General features: G+C 40.6%; 1 protein-coding gene across 1 annotated transcript in view; it reads left to right on the forward strand.

Moving 5' to 3' along the window:
* Nucleotides 1–2,059: 2,059 nt before the first annotated feature.
* Nucleotides 2,060–27,522, forward strand: part of LOC112265624 (egl nine homolog 1) — a 37,720-nt gene continuing 12,257 nt past the window's right edge. The window contains exons 1-2 of the mRNA XM_024443139.2: nucleotides 2,060–3,128; nucleotides 23,642–23,761. Of these exons, the coding sequence (XP_024298907.1) occupies nucleotides 2,337–3,128; nucleotides 23,642–23,761 (912 nt within the window). The 5' untranslated portion in view covers nucleotides 2,060–2,336. The remainder of the gene's footprint in view (nucleotides 3,129–23,641; nucleotides 23,762–27,522) is intronic.

A 27,522-nucleotide genomic window follows, 5' to 3' on the forward strand; every position in this document is an offset into this window, starting at 1 on the left:
GTTCCAGCAAGCCAACTGTTACTCAGACAGACCTTATCAAAGCACTTTTCATATCAGAGATAATTACGCCCCAGATGTAGCCACTGAGAGATGTTAATGGTTACTGTGCAAACAACAACCACTATAAAGACTTTCCCTGTGGGAGAACATAACATCTTAACCTTTAGGTTTTATAATGTATAATTCAAGTTAAAACTCTACAGTGTTCAAAAGTAGTCAACTGTATTAGTGTTGATTTTCAATTCTTTACAGTTACTGAAACTCCCTGAAATCTAACACTAATAGTGTTAAATGTAACACTAAAAAGTGTCTATATTGTTCCACACTACAGAGGTAGCTAACACCGTGTGTTATTTAACAACATCTACAATTTCTTTGCTGTGAGATAACCGCCACAATGTTGGGCTGTCGATCAATTTAGAAAAGTTGATCAAAAGCATATTTGTTTTAAAGAAAGTTTGAATTGTTGGGAAAGGGCCAGTGGTCAAGTCAGCTTAGATGGAAAAGCAATTCCCTCTGGACTGTAATCTAAAATTAACTTCAAGATAACTACAGTAAAAAGCAGTTGGAAAAAGCCCCTAATGTTCCCTTCAAAAACATGGCAGACAATATGTCTGTCCCAGACCAATTCTCTACCTCTCTCTAAGATAGCAATGGGAAATAATAATATTTGGGTAATTTTTTTGTCATATCCAAGGGTGGCATGTCATAATCAGTGCCTTGGCACACTTCATGCGGTGGCTGAGTTGGCCCTAGTCTAGTGCCTAGAATAAACTTGGTAACACTTTCTAGTGTTATAATTTACAATAAGTATATCATAAGGCATTATGCAATTTTAAGGTATGTGTGCCTCAAAGAAAGTGTTACCAAATGTTTCTACTTGGCGATTTGTGTTGTTGTTGTTTTATACTACATTTTTATCCCTCTGATTATACAGCAAAATGGGTATTATCCCTATCCAAATATATTTGTTGTTGTTGATATTTTAACCATGAATTGCATGCTCAACTTTTTAAATGCCCCAACACCCTTTTATTCCAAAGTTGAGCATTATAATTTTGACTTTAGCAATGATACACTTCCAATTCACGGTTTATTATAACCCTGGAGACAGTAAGGTTGCAGGTTGGTCTTCCTTGATTTTACAATGAAACACATTCATGCCTTCCTCTTCAGGAGAGGTGAAGGTCGAGTGTTATATGAGGTCCTCCTCTCTAAAAGGACTGAAGCCAACTGTGTACGTGCAGCCGCTCCAACAGTTCCTGTACGAGTGCCAGTATTTACCAAGCAGGTGTTCAACTCGGTTTAATATTAATCCTCATTTATTATATGCTGCTGGTGTAGAGGAATTTGTGGGTAAAGGAACATGACCTTTCGTCAGTATCTGTTTTCAGTGAATGAGTCAAACATCAATGGGTAGTGAATTGCTGTCAACAGTTTTGATAAGGTTTTGCTGTTTATTATCATTACGGTCCAGGTATTTCTGGTTTATGATATAGGAGATATATTTCTGATTTTATGATTATTATGATATTATATTTATAATGTTGCATCATATGCTTAAAATCAACTCTGAATATATAGTTATTTTAATGTTAGGTTATAGTCACTCTTCATCCTAGTATAAAAGTAAATTTGATGAATGACAGCATATATGGATGAGTGTCCAAAATAGGCTAATTTCATATTGCAAATTAACAAAGCTTCATTGCTGGTCAAAACTCTTTCTATTTAATTATGAAAAGAACATTGGGGACATCAAATCATGAAATGTACCTAAGGACTTCATAACACATTCATAATTTAGGAACACATTTATAAGAAGTAAACATAACATGCTGATGTAAACAACCACTTTAACTGAAACTGAAAATATAAAATAATGAGTGGTTATAGCTTATTAATAACGATCTGAATGACAAAAACAACAGCGAATTGGAAAAAACGGCACGCTTCGTTTCTACCTTTGAATGGGCCTTGCCCCCCTCAGCCGTTGGCCCTGCCCTCGTTATGCTGACGTCAGGGGTTGGGTTACTTTGGACTACGTGTGGAGTGAAGTTGAGGGGGGGGTGGGGTACGGTGCGTCGGCGCCATGCGACTCGACCAGAACGACACACTGAAAACGAGAGTCAGGCAATTGGTTGTCGTGCTCAAACAGTATTTTATCTATTACCAAACCCAAAAGGACGGCAATTCACCACGTGATTAAATCATTTAGCTGGGATGCCGCCGCTCTCCAATTTCGTTTTGTATTGTTTTAGGAGTCTTCCAAAACTTACACGGTAGCAGCGCGTCAAAGGAGCTAGGTTTAAAGGGGTGCTCGCTCTGCCTTAAGCATGGAGACGGAGAGCGCGAAGGAAAGCGCCGTCGTGACCGATTTGGACAGGGACCAGCAGTATTGTGAGCTTTGTGGAAAGATGGAAAACCTGCTTAAATGTGGACGATGTCGGAACTCGTTCTACTGTAGTAAAGAACACCAGAAATCGGACTGGAAGAAGCACAAGCAGTTTTGCAAAGAGGCCGAAAAACCTCAGTGTCAGCCGCAGCCCGAATCAACACAACAGCCCGCACGGACTGCGAAAGGAGGGCAAGGCAAGCGGTTCAAAAAGAAAAGCACCGAGCAACAGAATGACACAGCTTCTCAGAGCACCACTAACACTGGACGTTCAAATCCGCCTGCAGATGGCGAAAGAATGAAAGATTTGATCACTTCGGCAACTCGCTCGGGTAGTGTGTCTGACAGCAAGCAGACTGGGGAAGGAATTAAGCTCAGCTATAAGACCAACGGACAAACGATGTCCCCCCCGGAAAAACTGGCTATGAACTATATCGTTCCATGTATGAATAAGCACGGCATCTGTGTTGTTGACAATTTCCTTGGAGAAGAGACTGGACGGAGTATTTTGGAAGATGTGAGAGCCCTCCACAAGACTGGTAAATTTACTGACGGACAGTTGGTTAGTCAAAGAAGCGACTCCACTAAAGATATACGAGGAGACAAAATAACTTGGACTGAAGGAAGAGAGCCTGGTTGCGAGAAGATAGCCTTTCTCATGAGTCGCATGGACGACCTGGTCCGACACTGTAATGGTAAACTGGGAAACTACAAAATAAATGGAAGGACGAAAGTAAGTAAACACTGAAAGTGAGTTACACATTATTATTAGATGTTAACATATTGAAATAGTTATTTATCCTCTCCAGTTAGGACTATTTAAGTTATGACTCTTAAACATTTGTTTTTGCAGCAACATAATCGTAATATTGAAAACAGGAATCAAATATTTAAAAAATGTGTAATAGTATGAATATGGTATCATATGAATTATACTATTATAAGAATATATAATACATAATCTTATAATAACATATGCCTATTCTTAATATAATAATTAATAAGAGTAGGCCTATACAGTGCATTTGGAAAATATTCAGACCCCTTGATTTTTCCCCCACATTTTATGTTAAACAATTTAATCAATTTTAGAATGTCTTTCTCTCCTCAATCTACACACAGTACCCCATAATGACAAAGCAAAAATGTTTTTATAAAATTTAACAAATGTATTTTAAAAAAACATCACATTTCATGTATTTTTTATTTAACCTTAGATAAGTCAGTTAAGAACAAATTCTTATTTACAATGATGACGCTGGGCCAATTGTGCACCGCCCTATGGGACTCCCAATCACGACCGGTGTAGTGACACCTCTAGCCCTGAGATGCAGTGCCTTAGAACGCTGCGCCACTCGGGAGCCCAGTATTCAGACCCTTTACTCAGTACTTTGTTGAAGCACCTTTGGCAGCGATTACAGCCTCGAGTCTTCTTGGGTATGACCCTACAAGCTTGGCACACCTGTATTTGGGGAGTTTCTCTCATTCTTTTCTGCAGATACTCTCAAGCTCTTGTCAGGTTGGATGGGGAGCATCGCTACACAGCTACTTTCAGGTCTCCATAAATATTCGATTGGATTCAAGTCCAGGCTCAGGCTGTGCCACTCAATGACATTCAGAGACTTGGCTGTGTGCTTAGGGTTGTTGTCCTGTTGGAAGGTGAACCTTCACCCCAGTCGGAGGTCCTGAGCCCTCTGGAACAGGTTTTCATCAGGGATCTCTCTGTACTTTGCTCTGTTCATCTTTCCCTTGATCCTGCCTTTTGGCAAACTCCTTAAAGGCCTGATCGGTGGAGTGCTGCAGAGAGGATTGTCTTTCCGGAAGGTTCTCCCATCTCCACAGAGGAACTCTTGTGTTCTCTCAGAATGACCATCAGGATCTTGGTCACCTCCCTGACCAAGGCCCTACTAACCCGATTGCTCAGTTTGGCTGGGCGGCCAGCTCTAGGGAAGGTTCTTGGTGGTTCCAAACATCTTCCATTTAAGAATGATGGAGGCCACTGTGTTCTTGGGGACCTTCAATGCTGCAGACATTTTTGTTCTGACATGAACTGGTCAACTGTGGGACCTTATATAGACAGGTGTGTGCCTTTCCAAATCATGTCCAATCAATTGAATTTACCACAGGGGGACTCCAATGAAGTTGTAGAAACATCTCAAGGATGATCAATGGAAACAGGATGCACCATAGCTCAATTTCAGGTCTCATAGCAAAGGGTCTGAATACTTATGTAAATAAAGTATATTTATTTTTAATTAGCAAACATTTCTAAAAACCTGTTTTCGCTTGGTCCTTATGGGGTATTGTGTGTAGATTGATGAAGAAAAACATGAATTTCATACATTTTAGAATAAGGCTGTAACGTAACAAAATGTGAAAAAAGTCAAGGGGTTTGAATACTTTTCGCATGCACTGTATGAACAAGAATATGAAAGTATTGTAGCGAATTCTGAAAGTAGCCCTGATATGACTAGAACCGTAGTCTGCAGCTGTGAGGCTTGTTGGACGTACTGCTAAATTCTTTAAGCGACATTGGAGCCAGTTTATGGTAGAGAAATTAACATTCAATTCTATGGCAACAGCTCTGGTGAACATTCTTGCAGTCGGCATGCCAATTGTCCCCAGCACAAGGTGCACCTGTGTAATGATCATGCTTGTTTAATCAGCTTCTCACCTGTCAGGTGGATGGATTATCTTGGCAAAGGAGATATGCTCACTGACAGGGATGTAAACAAATTTGTGCACAACACTTTGTATGGAACATCTCTGGATTTTTTTATTTCAGCTCATGAAACATGGGCCAACACTTCACATGTTGCGTTCATATACTTTTTCCAGTGTAAATACTTAATTAGTACTTTAAAGTAATTGTACTTAAGTACTGTACACCACTACTTGAAACAAAGCAGAATCAGTGTTACTCACAATAAAATGACTTGATGCTTGTTAAATTGTTAAATTAATTAAATATTAGTCTTAGTAAATGTAGCTGTTACTACGATATGCTACTTTCCATATGCTAGGATATTTTAGTTACAGGACAAAAAAACTGAGAGAATGGGGTATTCCCTATTACTGAGGAGTCCAGATTCTCTTTCCTTCCACCACCACCTCCCTTTTTTGTGTAGGGATAGTAGAGCTCTGTAGTCCTAACATAGGTTTTTCAGTATATTTATGAGGAAAGTGGTGGCGGGGGCAAGATTTGATCCCATGCAGTTATTGGCCATGTGGACTACTGTGCCACTGTGCCACACACCCTAACAACCTCTCACTCTTAACACTAGAACCGCTGGGCTTTGTTAGAACGTTGCAGTCAGAATGACTTCTCATTAGCTTGAAGGGGACCCCCCTTCAAGCTAATGAGAAGTCATTCTGACTGCAACGTTCTAACAGTGTAATTTATATATTTCATATATGCTATCGCAAACAAATATTATTTGGTTGTGTTTATGAAGGCCTTGGGTAACATTAGAATATAATTGTTATTTTATTTCAAATTAAACATTTTCATTAGTTTATAACAGAAAACACCCAAATAAACTGTATGCTATATGTAAAAACAGAAAACACCCAAATTCAAGTGTTAAATCAATTTTATTTGTGGATTGCCACTGTTACAACAGTGAAACAGAAAGGATATGTGTTCGAACACAGTAACAGCTTCTGTTTATAATGACAAAATTAATAGCCCTACCACCAAGACACACGGTCAGCAAGACGTGTGGTCAGATGATGAAAACATCAGTAGCCTAAACATCAGTATAAGCACCAAGTGGCCTTGATAAATAGTGAAAAATCATAACAAAAGCAATAATGGCATTATAATGAATGTGTCTATGACAGCAGTCAAAAATAGCTTGTGCTCACATTGTGTGTGTCTTCACGCAATGGCACAAATCTTCGTAACTTTCACTTGCTTGGCACACTGACGTACAGTGCAGTCGGAAAGTATTCAGACCCCTTGACTTTTTCCACATTTTTGTTACTTTACAGCCTTATTCTAAAACATATATATTTTAAAATTCTAGACATTTTTGCAAATGTATTAAAAATATAAAGATACCTAATTTACATAAGTATTCAAACCCTTTGCTATGAGACTCAATTCAGTTCAGGTGCATCCTGTTTCCGTTGATCGTCCTTGAGATGTTTCTACAACTTGATTGGAGTCCACCTGTGGTAAATTCAATTGATTGGACATGATTTGGAAAGGCACACACCTGTCTATATAAGCAAAAACCAAGAAATGAGTTTGAATGAATTGTCCGTAGAGCTCAGAGACAGCATTGTGTCGAGGCATAGATCTGGGGACGGGGTACCAAAAAATGTCTGCAGCATTGAAGGTCCCCAAGAACACAGTGGCCTCCATCCCTCCAATACATTTTTATAGAAAGTTTGCAAAAATAGATAAGATAATGCTACCATGGAAAGGCAAATACCTTTCTATTTGTGGAAAAATCACCATGATTAACTCTTTAGTCATGTCACAGTTTACCTATTTGTTTATGGTCTTGCCTACACCTAATGAACAGTTTTTTTTTATTAAATGGAGAGAGAAAAAAGATTCAATTTTATTTGGCACGGCAAGCCAGAAAATAATTAAAACGAGCCTATTTATATAATGAATATGAATTTGAAGGACAGAAATGAATAAGTATTAAAGCATTAGACCTCTCACTAAAGGCTTCAGTCATACAAAAGGTATACTTAAATCCAAATGAGTAACAATGTCTCGGTTCAAGAAAGGCCTTTTCCCCTTTATTCTGATTACAACCTCACTTTCAGATATTTGAAAAGGAAATAATCTCCCAAATATTGCTATTTTCAAACCACCATATAAAGATGGTTGCAATTTAAATTTTATCCACCAGAAAAGACAGAACAAATAATACAACAAATACTGGTTAATCTCAAATATACTAATTGATAAAAAACATTTTTAGTTTTTAATTTAAAAAAAAGGCAATCTTCGTAAATTATATCATAAATACGACTGGTAGAGTTATGTCATACTTACTTTTTTCTGGGTGTTCGCCAGGTCATGTTTTTATTCATATATGCAGCTAACAAAAACATATGTACATTTCTGCTCGACCCAAAATTACAACCAACTAATTGCAGCATTACCACAAAAATGTAAGAGGAAAGGGGAAAGAGTAAGTAACTTGTCTGTCGGCCCTGCATTAAAGACCATAATTGGTTAAAGTAAATAGTGATAAATAAAAAAAGTATACCAGTTTCATTTAATGACCAAAAAATTGGCAGCCGTGCTATATAGACTGCAAAGTAGATGGGAAGAGATTTTTCCATGGCACATGGTTTATGAACTGATACGCAAAATGAGGCCGGATTCAAAACGTATATATTTTTCAATTTAAATTATTATACAACATTCTTGCAATCAATAGAATGTTATTTATATGGGGGATACAACTTTCCCAGCTCTGCAGATTTAGCTGTGAAGAGGCAGAATCATTAGATCATTTGTTTTGGTACTGTCCATATGTAGCTTGTTTTTGGTCATAGATCTAGGAATGGCTGAAGATTTGCAATATTTACCTGGAGCTAACGCTGCAGATAGCACTACTGTGCGATCTGAAAAGTCATAGTCAATTGATCAATAATATAATAATACTTTTAGCAAAAAAAATATTTACAATCGGTAGAAACAATGAGAATAGAAAGGTTCAGAACTTTCATGAAACATCACAGCGCGGTTGAAAAATATATGGCAAATTGAAATCCAATAAGGATGGTGTTAAGAGATGGATGGGAGGTTTTGAATGGAGCTGAAGGTTGGGACTAATAACAACAAGATAACCAATGTAAAACATACTGTGCCCGTAAAACGAATATAGATTGAACTTTTTTTTAAAGACACAGTTTGAGAGAGATGGCAAATAAAATGGGCATCAGAAATAGATGGAAGAGGTTGAGGGTAGGGGAAGGACTGGAGTAAAAACAAACAAAATAGAAATATTGTAAAATAGACTGGCCATAAAATGTATATAATATGTATAAGATGGAAAAACAGGCGAGTAGTGTTGTTCACTATTTTGCACCAATTGTGGGAGGGGTATATGTAGTGTGTGTGTGTGTGTGTGTGTGTGTGTGTGTGTGTGTGTGTGTGTGTGTGTGTGTTTTCAAAAATTATATGGGGGATTGGAAATTATGCACTGACGTACAATTGATGGAAGCTACAATCTATCTGCAAAAGAAATACCAACTATTTGGCCCAAATGCCAAGCGTCACGTCTGGAGGAAACCTGGCACCATTCCTACGGTGAAGCATGGAGGCAGCATCATGCTGTGGTGATGTTTTTCAGCGGCAGGGAGATTAGTCAGGATCGTGGGAAAGATGAACTTAGCAAAATACAAAGAGATCCTTGTTGAAAACCTGCTCCAGAGCGCTCAGAACATCAGATTGGTGCGAAGATTCACCTTCTAACAGGACGACAACCCTAAGCACACAGCCAAGACAATTCAGGAGTGGCTTTGGTACAAATTTCTGAATGTCCTTGAGAGGCCCGGACTTGAACCCGATCGAACATCTCCGGAGAGACCTAATAATAGCTGTGCAGCGACGCTCCCCATCCAACCTGACAGAGCTGGAGAAAAGAATGTGAGAAACTCCCCAAATACAAGTGTGCCTAGCTTGTAGCGTCATACCCAAGCAGACTCAATGCTGTAATTGCTGCCAAAGGTGCTTCAACAAAGTTTCTTTATTTTTACTATTTTCTACATTAATAACAGTGTAACAGTGAAGACATCAAAACTATGAAATAACACATGGAGTAATGTAGTAACCAAAAAATATATATATTTAAGATTCTTAAATGTAGCCACCCTTTGCCTTGATGACAGCATTGCACACTCTTGGCATTCTATCAACCAGCTTTGTGAGGTAGTCAGTTTGAATGCATTTCAATTAACAGGTGTGCCACGTTAAAAGTTAATTAGTGGAATTTCTTTCCTTCTTAATGCTTTTGAGCCAATCAGTTGTGTTGTGACAAGGTAGGGGTGGTAGAAGATAGCCCTATTTGGTAAAATGGAAATTATGGTTATTCTACAATGTAGAAAATAGTAAACATTAAGAAAAACCCATGAATGAGTAGGTGTCCAAACTTTTGACTGATAATGTATTAAAGTTTATAAAAACATGTTTTTGCTTTGTCATTATGGGGTATTGTGTGTAGATTGATGAGGGAACAAACAATTTAATCAATTTTAGAATGTCTGTAACGTAACAAAATGTGGAAAAAGTCAAGTGGTCTGAATACTTTCCGAATGCACCGCACCTTTGTTTGGTTGTAATGCATAATAGTCTTCGGTTCTCTCTTTGTTGTGTCCCCGTTGTCTTGTCATTCTTCAGCCATATTGTGGAGTACAATGGCTGTGCAAGTGCCTTATTTTGCACAGAGGGAGGGATCTCCCACCTCACTTTGTTCACGGTGCCTGCCAATGACCGTGGAGTAAAGAAATTGTCCATGGTGACATAGCTCCCCTTGCCAACCCTGATATAGGGTACATGCCATTTTGTAGATTATAATTAGAACAGATCAATACAATAGAATGGCCCATCCTGTTCTTCATTCACAATTGGCGGTTACATAATTATGCATCTTTCTCTTGCTCATCAACCCATTCATACCCTTTTACCCCTAATCATACTTTACTTCATTTATTTAATCTGTTTTTATATGTGTCAAATTAGTTCCGGTATAGTTCAGGTTTAGCTCCGAGGCAATTATTGGGGTGATTATCAGCTGGGCACTGCACTTTCAACTGTCGGGAAAAGGAGGGCCAATGGGGAATAACCATTCACTCCAGTTCTGTTTGTGATAATACGATTCTAACATCAACAGTGTGTTATATATATATATATATATATATATACTTATTTAGGAAAAGTCAAGAACGGAGGGGCGACGGGCATGACTTAAAATGGCAGAATAATAAAAATGAAATTCATGGGCAGTCAAAAGTGTTAATCCTAAAACCGATAGAAAGGATTCAGCAATGGCTTGCCACTGACAAACAAGATTATACATGAATCTGGGAATGACGGCCAATCCCTCATGTCCAACTAACGGCGAGGATGCGGTAGACACCTGTGGATGATGGTCGACCACTGACGGTGTTGGACTGATTGTCGGTTCCGAAACGTCCCCTACTTTATGACTGAGTTCCTGCCCGACTTTATCGCTAGCGTCCCACCTCGTCAACAGCCAGTGAAACTGCAGGTCGCCAAATTCAAAACAGAAATCCCATAATTAAAATTCCTCAAACAAGTATTTTACACCATTTTGAAGATGCACTTGTTGTAAATCCAGCCACAGTGTCCGATTTCAAAAAGGCTTTACGACGAAAGCACTCCAAACGATTATGTTAGGTCAGAGCCAAGTCACAGAAAAACCCAGCCATTTTTCCAGCCAAAGAGAGGAGTCACAAAAAGCAGAAATAGAGAGAAAATGTATCACTAACCTTTGATGATCTTCACCAGATGACACTCATAGGACTTCATGTTACACAATACATGTATGTTTTGTTCGAAAAAGTTCATATTTATATCCAAAAATATGAGTTTACATTGGCGCATTATGTTCAGTAGTTCCAAAACATCCGGGGATTTTGCAGAGAGCCACATCAATTTACAGAAATACTCATAATAAACATTGCTAAAAGATACAACTGTTATGCATGGAATATTAGATCCACTTCTCCTTAATGCAACTGCTGTGTCAGATTTTTTAAAAAAAACTTTACGGAAAAAGCACACCATGCAATAATCTGAGTACAGCGCTCAGACAACAAAAACAAGCTATACAGATATCCGCCATGTTGTGGAATCAACAGAAGTCAGAAATAGCATTATAAATATTCACTTACCTTTGATGATCTTCATCAGAATGCACTCCCAGGAATCCCAGTTCCACAATAAATGTTTGATTTGTTCGATAAAGTCCATTTATGTCCAAATACCTCCTTTTTGTTTGCCCGTTTAGTACACAATCAAAACTCATGAGGCGCGAGCACTAGGTCCAGACGAATGTTCAGACGAAAAGTTATATTACAGTTCGTAGAAACATGTCAAACGAAGTATAGAATCAATCTTTGGGATGTTTTTATCATAAATCTTCAATAATGTTCCAACCGGAGAATTCCTTTGTCTGTAGAAATGCAACGGAACGCAAGCTAACTCTCACGTGACCGCGCGTGGTCAGCTTATGGCACTCTGGCAGACCTCTGACTCATTCAGCTCCCATTCCCCCATCCTTCACAGTAGAAGCCTCAAACAAGGTTCTAAAGACTTGACATCTAGTGGAAGCCTTAGGAAGTGCAATATGACCCCATAGACACTGTATATTTAATAGGCAATGACTTGAAAAACTACAAACTCAAATTTCCCACTTCCTGGTAGGATTTTCTTCTCAGGTTTTTGCCTGCCATGTGAGTTCTGTTATACTCACAGACATCATTCAAACAGTTTTGGAAACTTCAGAGTGTTTTCTATCCAAATCTACTAATTATATGCATATTCTATTATGGTGGAGTAGTAGGCAGTTTAATTTGGGCACGCTTTTCATCCAAAATTCCCAATGCTGCCCCCTACCCGAGAGAAGTTAAAATATAAGCTAACCAATTACATCCAGAAGTCAAATAATTAGTTAAGATTGAACACATGTGGACTTGATTTAAGTGTCACACGATCTGAGTATATATACACACCTGTTTTGAAAGGCCCCAGAGTCTGCAACACCAATAAGCAAGGGGCACCACCAAGCAAGCAGCACTATGAAGACCAAGGAGGTCTCCAAACAGGTCAGGGACAAAGTTGTGGAGAAGTACAGACCAGGGTTGGGTTATAAAAAAACATCAGAAACTTTGAACAAAGAGCACAATTAAATCCATTATTAAAAATGTTGAAAAATATGGCACCACAAACCTACTAAGAGAGGGCCGCCCACCAAAACTCATGGACCAGCCAAAGAGGGCATTAATCAGAGCTACAACAAAGATAACCCTGAAGGAGCTCCACAGCAGAGATTGGAGTATCTGTCCATAGGACCACTTTATTAAGCTGTACACTCCACAGAGCTGGGCTTTTATTTTTTTATTTTACCTTTATTTAACTAGGCAAGTCAGTTAAGAACAAATTCTTATTTTCAATGACAGCCTAGAAACAGTGGGTTAACTGCCTGTTCAGGGGCAGAACGACAGATTTGTACCTTGTCAGCTCAGGGGTTTGAACTTGCAACCTTCCGGTTACTAGTCCAACGCTCTAACCACTAGGCTACCCTGCCGCTTTACAGAAGAGTGGCCAGAAAAAATCCATTGCTTAAAGAAAGAAATAAGCAAACACATTTGGTGTTCGCCAAAAGTCATGTGGGAGACTCCCCAAACATATGGAAGAAGGTACTCTGGTCAGATGAGACTACAATTGAGCCATTTGGCCATCAAGGAAAATGGCTGGTGCAAACCCAACACCTCTCATCACCCCGAGAACATCATCCCTACAGTGAAGCATGGTGGTGGCAGCATCATGCTTTGGGGATGTTTTTCATCAGCAGGGACTGGGAAACTGGTCGGAATTGAAGGAATGATGGATGGCGCTAAATACAGGGAAATTCTTGATGGAAACCTGTTTCAGTCTTCCAGAGATTTGAGATTGGGACGGAGGTTCATCTTCCAGCAGGACAATGACCCTAAGCATACTGCTAAAGCAACACTCACGCGGTTTAAGGGGAAACATTTAAATGTCTTAGAATGGCCTAGTCAAAGTCCAGACCTCAATCCAATTGAGAATCTGTGGTATGACTTAAAGATTGCTGTACACCAGCAGAACCCATCCAACTTGAAGGAGCCGGAACAGTTTTGCCTTGAAGAAAGGGCAAAAATCCCAGTGGCTAGATGTGCTAAGCTTATAGAGACATACCCCAAGAGACTTGCAGCTGTATTTGCTGCAAAAGGTGGCTCTAAATCAAATGATACAAACCCCCCAAAAATCCATTTTAATTCCAGGTTGTAAGACAACAAAATAGGAAAAATGCCAAGGGGTCACTGTATAGCCATCTGATGCCCAACTGCACAGTCAATGACATGGCACGCAACCGTTGGTACACATCTAGTTGTGAGATCAGTCTTCACCCCTCCACCAGACAGAACTGTACTAGGGTTACAATACAGTACTGTGTTATTTATCCAGTCTATCCACACACACCAGCTGAATCACACTGCTAGTATGCACTCATTAAGCCTAATCTCTTGACTAACTTTGAAGTCTTAACCATTCTATGTACAGTGTTGGTGTGTACTGTTAACTGGTTGACCGGTGATGCAAAATAATTCAATGCAAAGCTATTCGAATACCTTTGACTGAGCTGTAGTTAGAGCAATGCAAGCGTAATTGCTGCCCTGCTCATGTCCCCTTGACTTTCGGATGTGTAGTGGACCTTGGCCTCTTGTGCCTCTCTCACCAGCTGTTAACGGCACTCTACTGGCAAACTCTCATGGTTTATCATTAGTTCATTCCACAATCTGCCCCCGTCGAGAGGACTAGTTCACTAAGGTATGCATCTGTTGTGGCCCCTATAGGTTCTTGCCAGGGGTTCATTGCAAAGTCCACAGGCCCACCACTCAAGCTCAACACATGGGGCCCACCCCCTCTTAACACACACAAACTCAATGTTTTGAGGTTTGAAGATGTACCCAAAAAGTTGCTGTGATGTGCACTTATCTTCAGTTAGGAATCTGCTCAATAGGGGTTTAAAGGTAGAGGCTCAGACAAACTGCTGTGTATCATCTCTCTCTATTGTTCTGAACTCTCTGATATAAAAACTTGAGACCATTTCTTTAAACAGGGACTTCCTGGCAGGCTGCACCCTATGCTACTGATAGGACGTATTTGAGTCATCCATCGCCAGGACGACCTTCACATTTCCTGCATGTGAGGAACACCCCTTTACCGCCAGCTTTGGGCCCTTACTTGTGTTGTGTTTGAGAGGACAATTGCCTTAAAGATACACTTTGGAAGTTTAGTTCTCATTGTTTAAGTCAAATTGTGGCTTGGGTGTTGGCTGCATGTTTCATATGCATATTATACGTTAATACATGCATTTCCTGTTTTCACACAAATCCATGAAAAAATATTGGGGAAACAATGTATGCTTTTGCTCATGGTTGTGAAAAAGGTCACTCTGTCCAATGAGGACATTTCTGGACAATGGGCGATTTCAGTCCATTTAGGGTACCCCTTTGGCTCAAGATCACCTTCCGGCAGATATTACATATAGCCTCTAAGTTATCAGACCAATAGAGAAAAAAGACACTGATGTAACTGCCATTTTGTTTGGGGGTGTGTCTCTGAACCCTTTGAGCTGCTGTAGTTCTCTCAACTCTGTTGGTTAGCAAGGTGACTGAGTTTGTTCTGTCACAGCTGTGAAGAAGGACGACCCCTGATAGATCAGTGACTGTTTGGACGTAGATTGGATTGCTTCCCTTATCAGTCTCTATACACAGACAGACATATGCATGAAGCTCAACTTTGTCTGCCATGGAAAACAGTGGAGCTCTGCTTGCTTGTAACGCAAGCCCCGGATTCTATGAACTTTACTGATGGGTGTCTAACCAAACAAACAACTTCTAAACTACCCAGAGAATGTTGCTTTTGGAACCCGGACATGCTCCATGTCTTGATGTATCTTCTGTCTATAATGATTGGTTCTGTGGTTGACATGGGGAATGCAAAAAACAACATTTCACTACAAGAAAAGCCTGGCTTTTGTGTTTTCTAAAATTGGTATCTGGTGTCAAGATCTCAAAGTAATATGAAATTAAAGTAATTCTACACTGGAAACAACACTATGGTATGGGGTTAAAGGAAAACAATCATCTCCCTAGAGTACAGATAGGACTTTCAAGTGAAATTTGATAGGAAGTAATCCGCCCTGCAAGCTTAAATAGTGGCTCGTTTATTTTCTATAATAATTTGACGTTTGCCTCAGTCGTTAGTTTGTGAGAAGCAGACTAGTGTCCAGGCTTGAAGGTTTCGTTTGAACATTTTCTGGGTGTTAGGCCTAAACAGTAGGAAAATAAACAGACTGACCATGATATTGTGTGCCATATCCACTAACAAATTGGGGGAAAAAACTATCATTATTGTTTCCTAATTGATTGTTTTCCAGTGGTCCTGGGACTTTGCACAAATGCACTCTGTCAAGGTCTTAAAGAACAAGAAAATGTACATCAATGTTTTTTGTTGCTTGTCACTATTTTGAAATATACATTTGTCACCGAAAGTGTTGGGTGCCTAACACGCTAAAGTTGTCTTGATTGATGGACTTTGACATTTTAAAATGTGTTCATTTATCAACACTTTTCAAAGTTAATTTAACTCTTTTCCGGGTAATTATATGTACATGTTGAAAGTGTTTATTTAAGCACTGTGGGTGTTAAAATTGCTTAGGAGATTTTCCTGTGTACTTTCCTGTTTGACAATTCAAAGGACATGTCAGCTGCAATTGATAGACTTTTGTACAAATTCAAGAAAATTGGCAACAGTTCAATGCAGCTGGTCCAGTTTCATCTGTCAGTTTGCTCAGCCGTGTCATCTCCTTGTGGCCGTGCACTACAACAGGATGTTTGAGAAGCGCCAAAGCAGCACTTCCTGCAGACACTGATACGGGCAACAGGGCCATACTGGTTTCTCTGACCTTTAGCACAATAGCATGTTAGCACCTACTAGACAATGAGGAAATGCTCAAGTTACTAGGCAAATAATTGTACACTACCCCTTTCCCCTTAACATGGCCCATTGCATTCATTTGGGATCCACCTGCGCTCCCTAAAGAATCTTACTTATGAGGACCTTGTCTCAGGCCTCATAAAAATTCCAAAAACCTTTGGTGAGTTACTGGCTGGCTGCTTTAGGATTGTTTGAACCTGTCCTGGCAGTTTCCCCACCATTTTTATCCTGTCTAGGAAGCGCTATTGATTAATTTAGGGGCTTTTTTGGACGGGCAGCGATGCAATGGGTTGACCCTCACAGGCTACAGGCTAAAGGCTAAAACAGCAATTTAGGGAATGTCAACAAAACAGGCTGAGCTCTCTAGTGAGACACATAGATGGTTTATCCAGGGTTGTGTTCATTAGTCCATAAACTGTGGAAAGCTGACCAATACCGGGATGGACTACGTGGACTTGGCCAATAAGAAATACGCACAACTTGTTGTAACAAATTCTTACAGTAGTGCAATTCTCTTCCCTGATCTTGGGGGACCCATAGCTTTTGCACACTCAAGCCCCAAGTTGAACGTGGTGTGTTTAGAGCTGGGATAGAACAGAAATGTCCACACCCTGGGTGGGTCTCCAGGACCTAAATTGTAGAACACTGCTATAAAGAAGAGCATATTTATCGACTTTGATTGAATATTGCAGGCAATTTCAAACGTGGATGAGTTGCTTCGTGATCTAAGTGAAGTTGCATTGAAAGAGTGAAAATGGTTTCTTTTTAAACAGCTGCTTTATATAAATCCAGCTTAAGGCATAAAACAGTGCACATCCTTCTTGAAAGTCAGTCTCACTTTAAAAGGTCACTTTGAAGACAGTTCAGGTCCTTCATCTCAAACACTAAATGTCTGTCAGACAGTAACTCATGTAGCGTAAACTGCACACTGCAGGGGTTGTGCATGACCCGTCTCAATCCTCAATTGGCTCGCTAACCTCCCTCTCTTGACCATAACAAATGTGTTTACTCCAACACCGGTTGAGCCTGGCCTGGATGCTCTTCTAGTGCCAGGGCTAGTCCCCACTCCCCACTAGAGGAACAGCAGCCAGCTAGAAGACAGGCAGACAAGCAGCATCACGCACCGCACGTAGCACGATCATTAAAATAAAGCCTGTCTGGATGGGCTCCAGCTGCCGACACAGCCACCGCTGAGTTTAGATCAGTTCAGCCACTCTTCACCCTGAAGTAGGCTTGGGGCAGTATACCATTTATACCATATACCGCAGTGGAGGCTGCTGAAGGGATAACAATAAATCACAATAATGTCTGGAACGGAGTGAATGGAATGGCATTAAACATATGGAAAGAATGTGTTTGTATTTGATACCATTCCACTAATTAGGCTCCAGCCATTACCACGAGCCTGTTCTCCCCAATTAAGGTGCCTCCAACCTCCTTTGGTATACCGGGGTATTGAAAAAAGCAGCAGGATGTTTTTTTCAATACCATCTAAAATATGACGTTTTTCACTAATATTTGTAGCTAACTTTTAACCATTTCACACGTACCAACAAACGGATGTGATCATCCTACAGTGGTCCCTGTTGCGTACGCTCATACCTCTTGATTAGAACGCTTATTTCGAACGTCAATTTTCGATTGACACAACAATCAGCATTTTAGCTGGCCACTTTTTTCCCCACAAACATTTTGCACAAGCACAGTCCTTACAAAGTTATGTCCAGAATGTGACCAGTTTATTTTTGGATGGAATGATCAGACTTCACAGAAGTAGGTACAGCATAATACAATCATCCGAACTAGAAAAATGTAGGCTACATTTGTTCTGGCGCTAACTGAGGAAAGATTGAAGTAACACAAGCGGTCATATTTTTATAACTCTCGGCTGATAGAAACTACAATATGAATTAGCTAATAGCAATTACTATTTATAATTAATCACATCACGGGTGAGCTCACCACTGATCAAAATAATTGAGTAAAACACTTTCTATGAAGTAATCTGACGATGGGTAGTTTGTGCGCACCGCCTTGCTTTTTCTTTTCTTCCTCGCATCAACCACAGATAATAGGAGACAAGATGAGATTGGTCGGTTTATAGTACAACCTTCAAAAAAGTATTTTTTTCACACATCATAGGTGTCCATTGCAATAAATGCAATAATCGGGATGCATTATTTGTCAGTAGTACTTGAAAACAGGTGAATAAAACTAAATACATTATGCTCCATACATACTTACATGGATAGAGAATTTTCCAATTCTTGCAAGACTGCACAAATATATGCATATTTGATCTGCTCACACATGAGTGAAGTTTATCCGGCTCAGTAAAGCCTCAAACATAAATTGTCCGCAACGCTGAAATGGGCTACTTCTATGTGAATTAATGAGGAGATGGAACACACCTCAATTCAAACTGTTCTTAAAAAATACATTTGGTAGAAAATAATTTCAAATTGACAAGTTTAAACATAGCATATAGATAATTACCAGGCAACACGTGTTAACTGTCCTGTTGCGTAATAATCACATTTAAGAACAGTGAGTGCATTCTGACATCACGTGCATAAAACAACTCACAACCGGGCGACCGTCAGAAAGATTTGGAACTCACTTGGGAAAAGGTTGTAAGTTAATACCTGCAGTCAACTTGTGTTATACGTTAGGAGATAAAGCAGATTGCGTTCTTAATTTCACCTGTGACATTATTTTACATTATGAAGCTTACCGTAGTTCCCCAGAACAGTTGAGCCAGTCACGTGTTTGTTTTTAAATAGCACAGCAGGAGCCGGTATGTCCATAGCGTTCTATATCTATCGCCGTGTCTCAGTGGTGTGGCGAACACATGAGGTAATGCAATTCACTACTAATGGCTTTCTGCCAGAAGTCAAAAATTCTGGATGAGTTATCTGCACAGTTACAATTTTATCCCTGTGCTTCCTATTAGCATTTCTCCTCCTCTGTTCTTTTCCCATCTGCTCGGTTTACACATGCTGCTCTTCCTTCAGAAAAGCATGCATCACATCTTTATTTGCACAATTCCCCTAGTTCACTTTTGCTTGTAAATGTATACTCACTGAAAAATGACATTCGGTAGCTACTAACCTGTATAGCTTTATGAGCTCGATTTCCTTGTCTTTGCAATTAGTTTGTTTGTTTTTCACTCGTTAGCAGTTAGCTAACAGTGTCTGTGATTTTGCTATTAGTTTGTGCTAATTTTGTTAGCATTTTGATAATAGCTCCCCTTGTGCTCCCCTCCCCTTGTGTGCTATGCCGGTAATATCGTAAAAATCTGGATACTACCCATGCCTCCTCTGGAGGTGGCGCAGTGTCAGAGATCGAGTAGGATGACAGAGTGGGAAACATCACTCACACACACAAACACACTGAGGTGCATTCACACAGACACACACTCACTTTCAAACGTTGAACCATGCAATTACACAGAAAGACTGAAACAGGCACAGACACCCTCACCTTCAGACACACAAACACAGGAATACTCAGACATTTACACTCAGACACCGATACACTCACTCCAAGTGTGCAAAGACTGGAGTGTTGAAGCACATTATGCGCAATGCCTATAAGTGCAATATAGCCTATTCCATTTGTGTGGCCTTATACAGTTCAGAGCTGTGACCCATTTATGCATTGTGCCTACAGTAAGCGAGTACCTCGCTCCAATACATGTCTATTGCATTACACATACATTGGCTTTCTGGTATAAAATGTAACTGATCACCATCAACTTTATTAACATAAAACATTCATTAAACATCTGGAAAATAAAGTAACAAGAGTAGCAATTTCAGGTCACAGTTACCAAATTACCCTCAACCCCCTATAACAGTCTTGTTATGCATATTAAGTGCTTACAGTATGAGATGTTTCTTGCGTTTTGTAGGCCGCTGTTGTCATATAATGGTATGCGTAGGGTTGCAAAACGTTTAATCAATTCCCCGGTTTTTCCAAAATCCCTGTTGGTGGATTCCTGGATTCAGGAGCGAAAAAGCAGGAAATCCGTAATCCCCCCAACCAGGATTTCTAGAAAACCAGGGAATTTATTGAAAGCTTCCTGAATTTTACAACCCTAGGTTTTGTACGGGCACTGCCTGTATAAAGGCGGTATGGCTGCCAACCTTTTTTCTCCATTCACCTGCCCTCTCTTAATGGGGGTACTTGAGAAATTGCTCTTGCACAGAGCTGATAGGAGGCATAGCATGGCATGCGAGACATGACCACCAGAAGCCAAATGACGCAATGCCCACATAATGTAAACCCCCACGGCTCACCACCCCACTCCCCATCTCGCACTGAGCGAAACCTCTCTGACGCACTTCAGCCCCACACTCCATGTCTTCAAATGGCATCTGACGTTATCTTCCGCATGTACCCGTTCACTCCCTCGACTAGCGTCAGCCCTCGGAGCTGTGTTAGCTTTGTCCCGACTCGTCTTTTGTTTTTGTTTGCGTGTGCCGGTGGTTCCCTCCATTTCGAGCCCAGCTTGCACCTGCCAGCAGGGAAAGCGCTAATGGTTGGATAACAGTTGAAATAATGGCGAGTGGATTGTGGGGGCTGTCATGTGTCATGCGTAGCCTGTCACTGACTGCCGGCTGCAGCTTGGAGATCACTCTACGGAATCCGAGGGCGAGCGCGGGGGAGATCGAAGCAGCGTAATTTATATTTAAAAAATGTCAAGTCATTTAGCCGAAGCTCTTATCCACAGTTACTTACAGGAGCATTTAGGGTTAAGTGCCTTGCTCAAGGGCACATCAGATTTTTCACCTAGTCGGCTCGGGGATTGGATCCAGCGATCTCTCAGTTACTGGCCCAAAGCTTTTAAACGCTAAGCTACCTACCGCCCTATCCTGATGAGCTAAGCAGAAAAATTTAAACAATAGCAGTGGGCCTTTTTTTCAAGTTTCTGCTGCTCTCGTTCCCAACGTTCCGACCTCGACATTCCAACACTTTCGAGGATGGATTGTTCTGTTGTGCAAAACAAAAAAATCAAGACCTTGGTTATCACAAGGTCTGGCCTTCACGGCATGGCTTCACGACATGGTCTCCACACAGACAGACAACCACACGCACACACGCAACTGTGATCACCACCGCCTATCCCAGTTAGACTCAAAGTCTGACCCAGAGCGCCGGTGACCTATTTCGTGACCTCAGACCCCCCTTTCCTCTCTTTGATTTCCTTTCTTTTGCGTGCGGGCCTCTCTTAAATAAAAAGACGAGGGGGTTTCCACCATCTGGAAATGACCCTGGCGAGAGGCGTGAACGGGAGACGTGCAGAACATCCTGGTGGTTAACAGCCTCCCGCCCCCCTCATCTCACCCCACCTCTCCGTCCTCCTCCACAGATGGAAAAGAGATCAGAAGGTCTTCCAGTTCACAAATAAGCACATACAGAGAGAGCCCGGTAATCTGGGGAAAACAGCAGTGTAAGCAGTCTCATGTCATGGTATCATACAGTCCTGTGGGGTGGTTGCGGGGGTGGGTTACATTCTGGCCATTGTTGACAGTCTAAGAACCCATCAGAATTATGTTATCAGTGTAGCATAGTTATGATTATTGTAGAACATAATTGAAGAGGTCTTGCTATGGGAACTTGACAGGTATATTGTTTGGAAAGCAGTTCCAATTCAGAGTGTTGTCATTTTGCCTACTTTGGAATTGAATGATTTGTCACGTCAATGTCTTCTGTTTCTGTGATTAGATATGAAATTTATGGTAACACTTTATTTGGATAGTCCCAAATAAATGGTTTGTACATGATTTGTAGATATTCAATAACTGTCAACAACATTTCAGCTAACTACCACTAACCCTAGCCCTAATCTTAACCTTAGCAAGTAGTTGCTTATCAACAGATAGTTGTCCCCCATGATTAAATGAGTCCCTGTACATTCGTTCGTCACACGCGATTTCTCAGACACCACTGGACTGATTTTGACGAAAACTTAGGTGAATGATTTGTTTTGCCATAGAGATCTGGCATTTACAAAATTACACATTCCGCCCTTTAGAATTTTGTGTAAAACACTTAAATGCTACGCCTATGGCACAGAATTACCTATCTGCACAAAACTTGATATGTGGCATCTATAGACAGAAGTCTCAACATATCTCTTGATCTGTTTGACTCAGAGTGATTACATCTGGCACACGCTCAGGGATATGATAGCTAACCCATGCAATGTCTCAGACACCACTGGCCCGATTTTGATTCAACTTGGGCGAATGATGCATCTTGCGTTAGAGATCTGTCATTTATAAAATTACACTGATTGATCCAAGGGAGGTGCTGCATCGTTCGTGGGGGACGCCATGTTTACTTTTGCCTCGTTTGTTGAAAGTCTGTACTTTCAAGTTTCCAGTTGTATCGTCACATGCACAAAGACAGTGAAATGCCTTTTTTGCAAGCTCTTTCCTAACAATGAATGAATCAATATCAGAGCACAGTGCCATCTCTTTTGGTCCGTAGATATGGGACTATCCAAATAGTCTGACGAAATATACTACTTTGCGACTACTCAATTGTAGCCTATGTCCTTGGAAGTACTATACATCTCCAATGACCAAGCAAAATGCGTGTGTGTGTGTCCCTCTCCTCCACTTTGGCCCAGTCCCGTGGCAATACCCGAGCACCAAAAATATGTATCCATTTATTTAAAAAATACAGATGTATCTGTGCATAAAAACATGTACAAATCCACCCACGGTTTGTTACGTAACAACTTGTGCCTGTGACCCAGAGACCGACATAATAAAGGGGAAAAATGCTCGTAAGCCAACAGTTCTGACCTATTGTTTTCTAACACTTGAAGTAAAGGCCTGACTGATGACACAGCAAAAACAACTTGGCTACTCCAATTAGCCTCTTTCCTTTCAAATCAGCCCAGCAAGTGTGTCAGTCGCGCCTCTGCCTCGTCTTTCACACGTCAGCAATTATGAATAACAAGCTCGCCTTTTTGTTTGTTAGCATGCTTTGAACAGGAATAATTGAGTATATACTTTGTATACGCATGCATTTCAATAGCAGTATTATCCATTATGAATCAACAAGACGTCTTCAATGACATGACAATTTCGTAATAGGAAATGTGCTTTTCTATTATATGCTTTACCAGAGTGTAGCCTAATCATGGAGGCAAGTATTCTGAAATGACATAGAATAGCGTGTTAAAAAGGGGTCACTTTAAACAATTGGCTTTGCGTTAATCATTTGTTGTGAAATGCATTGGAATGATTGTCACATTTAAAAATGTATTTGGAAAGCAACAGCCAAGCAACTGAATTGCATCTGTAATGATTTCCTCAACCGTTGTAATTTATTGCTAACTTGCATGGACATCTTAGAAATAGGTGTTTGAAAGTATGTCTACTGTTGGGAAGCATTTTTATTTTCTGTGACAACTTTTACGACACTGTCAAAATGGCCACCCAAAATATTTCCTCCTGACATGCCCTTCTCATGTTCTTTTTCAGGCTATGGTGGCCTGTTACCCAGGAAACGGGACTGGGTACGTACGCCACGTGGATAACCCTAACGGCGATGGGAGATGTGTAACATGTATTTACTATCTCAATAAAGACTGGGAGGCTAAGGTATGTCAAAATAATGAACTCAAAGCAAACTTTATGTCCAATATTTAGTTTATACTAACCCAAAATTCAGCACATTACTTATTTTTCTGGTTGTAAACTGGTTCTCTGTTTGAGGACATTTCCCTGGGTAAAGAAGTATTTTTCATGACAAGATTTAGATGGCATGGGAAAGACTACATATTTTGGTCAAATTGTAACCAGTAAAAACAATTCTGGTTCCTTAAAAAAAAACAGTAGATCTATACAAGGCCTATTCATCAAAGATGCCATAATGACGTCATTGCAACCAGTTTTCTCTGCTGGGAACAACACTGTGGCTTTGAACTGGGAACAACACTGTGGCTTTGAATATTGACTGTTAATTCCATGCCAGTCACCCTTTAGAGTTCAGTTTCTGGATGTAATCCCAAAGTTCACCAAGCAGACCACTAAATGAGTTTATGCGGAGGAGAGAAGAGTTGATCGATAAAGGGGAAAGGGGGGTGTCTAAACAGGTACTGACACGCTATGGATTAATCCCATACATACTGTACACTGACTCCATTGCCTGGCTACCCAAACTCCTTGCTCCAGAAACCAATGTGTTGGGACAGAGCCAGAACACATGTTGGTAAAGCGTTGTTTTGAAAATGTATCATTGGCTTTGAAACTCTGATTGGTTTGAGATGATCCAGTCTGATGACTTTGTTTTGTAAAGCGCCCCTCATTTTGACGTCACCACAGACGACTTCAACGATGGCAGTCTGACTGAAGTATGTAGCAAACGATAGAGCAGCGGAATAATTCAGTTTGAGTCGGTCAGGTAACTGACTACATACCATATGTATGGTGTCCATATTATGACAGTCTCTGATAGACAAATCAGAAGGATACCAACGCCTTGTGAATCTGAAGCTGTTCTAATATGACAACCATACATGCTACGGTGTGACAAGTGAGGACAAAAGCCATTTCTGACATGGCTGACTATGGAGTCCTGTTGGGATGGAAAACATGTAATGGACACAGTCTGCATAATTTACAGCTAATGTGGGCATTCACTGCTATTACATTTTCATCTCAATTGCACAAATAATACACAAAATCCCCCACACACACAGGCATTTATGCACCAAGGGGGGTGGCAGTAACTTCTAGAACAAACCCTAGGGCTACCACTAGAACATTGTGATTGCAGGTGAAAACTATGCTGGAATGGGGATGACAGGCAGGCAGGTCCTCTAGCTCTCCCACTCTAACATTGTGGGCCTTGATTCTAATACGATAGCTCCCTCCCTGCTTCTTCCCCCTTATCTTTGCCTTTGCTGACCCTCCTCTCAGATCTGAAAGAATGAACGTGAATAGGGAGATAAGGAGTTTGGAATCCACTAGTGGGGTCATATAGTAGGGCTGCAGCCTAGGTCCTTGTAAGACTCGACAGAAGAGAAGCTGTCAGTCTCACTGCCCTACAGGCCTGGTATAAGAGTAGCAGCTAATTATTAAATTAGGACCACTTAGAGATTTTACCTGGGTCATGTTCAGTTAGGAGAAAACAGAGTGAAACAAGAGGAACTACCTAAACTGTTCCAATAAAGACACAGATTTTAATTTACTGTTGTGTAATAATGGTGTGCCCTACTGAGCATGACCCTAAACTTGCAAATGCCTTATCAGACATCCCAAACATTTTGTTGTAGCCCTGAACCAGCACACCTGATTCACCTAATCAAGGGCTTGAGGATTAGTTGAATCAGGTGTGCTAGCTCTGGAATATCACATATATGGAATGGTTGGAGGTTTCCGTGGAATAGTTTGAGGAATGCTGGAGAAGTTGATGCATCATCAGTGTTTCCCACTTCCAGTCATCCAGTACCCCCGGACAAGCACACCTGATTCAACTTGTCAACTAATCATCAAGCCCTCAATTAGTTGAATCAGGTGTGTTTGTCTGGGGCTACAACAAAAATGTGTGCTGTTGGGGGTACTCGAGGACCAGGGGTTGGGAAATATTCTAATCAATAATGCCTGAGAACCTGGGAATTATTGTCTGACAGCTCCCAACAAGGGTTGTTCTGAGACCCTAGGCGAAGCCAAGGGCCGGGATACAGCCCATGGAGGGAGTTGTCACATGATAATTCCCGGGTATGAGGGAGGTATTGCTTTTTAAAACGTTTGCCAACATATTTACACAAATATTTTTCCTAAAAAATATTATTGGGGATATAAAGTAAATTTATTATAAGTAAATTTGTTTTTGCATTCTGAAATTGCTACCCAAGTGGGCTGGTCGTTAGTTATTTTCTCATGTTTTGACCCAGTCGTTAAATTAAAATAATTATATTAATTCGACATTGCTATGCTAAACAAATCATTGGCATGTAGCTAGCTAGAAGAGATTCAATAATGATGAGACAAGAACCTCAATTTGTATTTATTTATGTTTATTTCACCTTTATTTAACCAGGTAGGCTAGTTGAGAACAAGTTCTTACAACTGCGACCATGCCAAGATAAAGCAAAGCAGTGCGACACAAACAACACAGAGTTACACATGGAATAAACAAACATACAGTCAATAATACAATCGAAAGTCTATATACAGTGTGTGCAAATGAGGTAGGATAAGGGGGGTGAGGCAATAAATAGGCCATTGTGGCAAAATTATTACAGTATGGCAAATTAAACACTGGGGTGATAGATGTGCAGAAAATGAGTGTGCAAGTTGCGGTACTGGGGTGCAAAGGAGAAAAATAAATAAAATAATGACAATATGGTGATGAGGTAGTTGGATGGGCTATGTACAGGTGCAGTGATCTGTGAGCTGCTCTGACAGCTGGTGCTTAAAGCCAGTGAGGGAGATATGAGTCTCCAGCTTCAGAGATTTTTGCAGTTCGTTCCGGTCATTGGCAGCAGAGAACTGAAGGAATGGCGGCCGAAGGAGGAATTGGCTTTGGGGGTGACCAGTGAAATGTACCTGCTGGAGCGAGTGCTGCGGGTGGGTGCTGCTATGGTGACCAATGAGCTGAGATAATGTAGGGCTTTACCTAGCAATGACTTATAGACCTGGAGCCAGTGGGTTTGGCGACAGATATGAAGCAAGGACCAGCCAACGAGAGCATTTCGGTCGCAGTTGTGGGTTGTATATGAGGCTTTGGTGACAAAACGGATGAAACTGTGATAGACTGCATCCAATTTGCTGAGTAGAGTGTTGGAGGCTATTTTGTAAATTACATCGCCGAAGTCAAGGATCGGTAGGATAGTCAGTTTTACTAGGGTATGTTTGGCAGCATGAGTGAAGAATGCTTTGTTTGCGAAATAGGAAGCCGATCCTAGATTTAATTTTGGATAATTAATGGTTTAATAAATATCCAATAGGCCTACATAGGCAGCAACTTATGGTTGGCAAGTCCAAGCTAAACAAGCCAGTTGTTGATGTTAATAGTGACGTTTCCATTGATGGCACTCGAATGGAAGAACTGTCCATGGTCCTGGCAATGGTTAGTGACAGCCAGTGTTTGCCTCTTCTTTGGCGGAGAATCGGACATCCCTCACATCGCTGCAAGCTAAAATGTAACTCCAGCACTTTCTGTTCTCCATGTTAGGGGCTGCCAAAAACCCTTAAATGAGCTCTCTCACCAATTGCCACACACACACATTATTTCCTGTTGTCCCACATATCAACCAATCAGCATCCAGGACCCAAACAACCTGTTTTATAATGATCTACATTATGAAATCTACTAAGAGGTAGATACCCGGTAGATACTTCCAGAGGGTCTTAAT

This window comes from Oncorhynchus tshawytscha, linkage group LG02 (assembly GCF_018296145.1).
Source record: "Oncorhynchus tshawytscha isolate Ot180627B linkage group LG02, Otsh_v2.0, whole genome shotgun sequence".
In the NCBI taxonomy this organism is placed as follows: domain Eukaryota; kingdom Metazoa; phylum Chordata; class Actinopteri; order Salmoniformes; family Salmonidae; genus Oncorhynchus; species Oncorhynchus tshawytscha.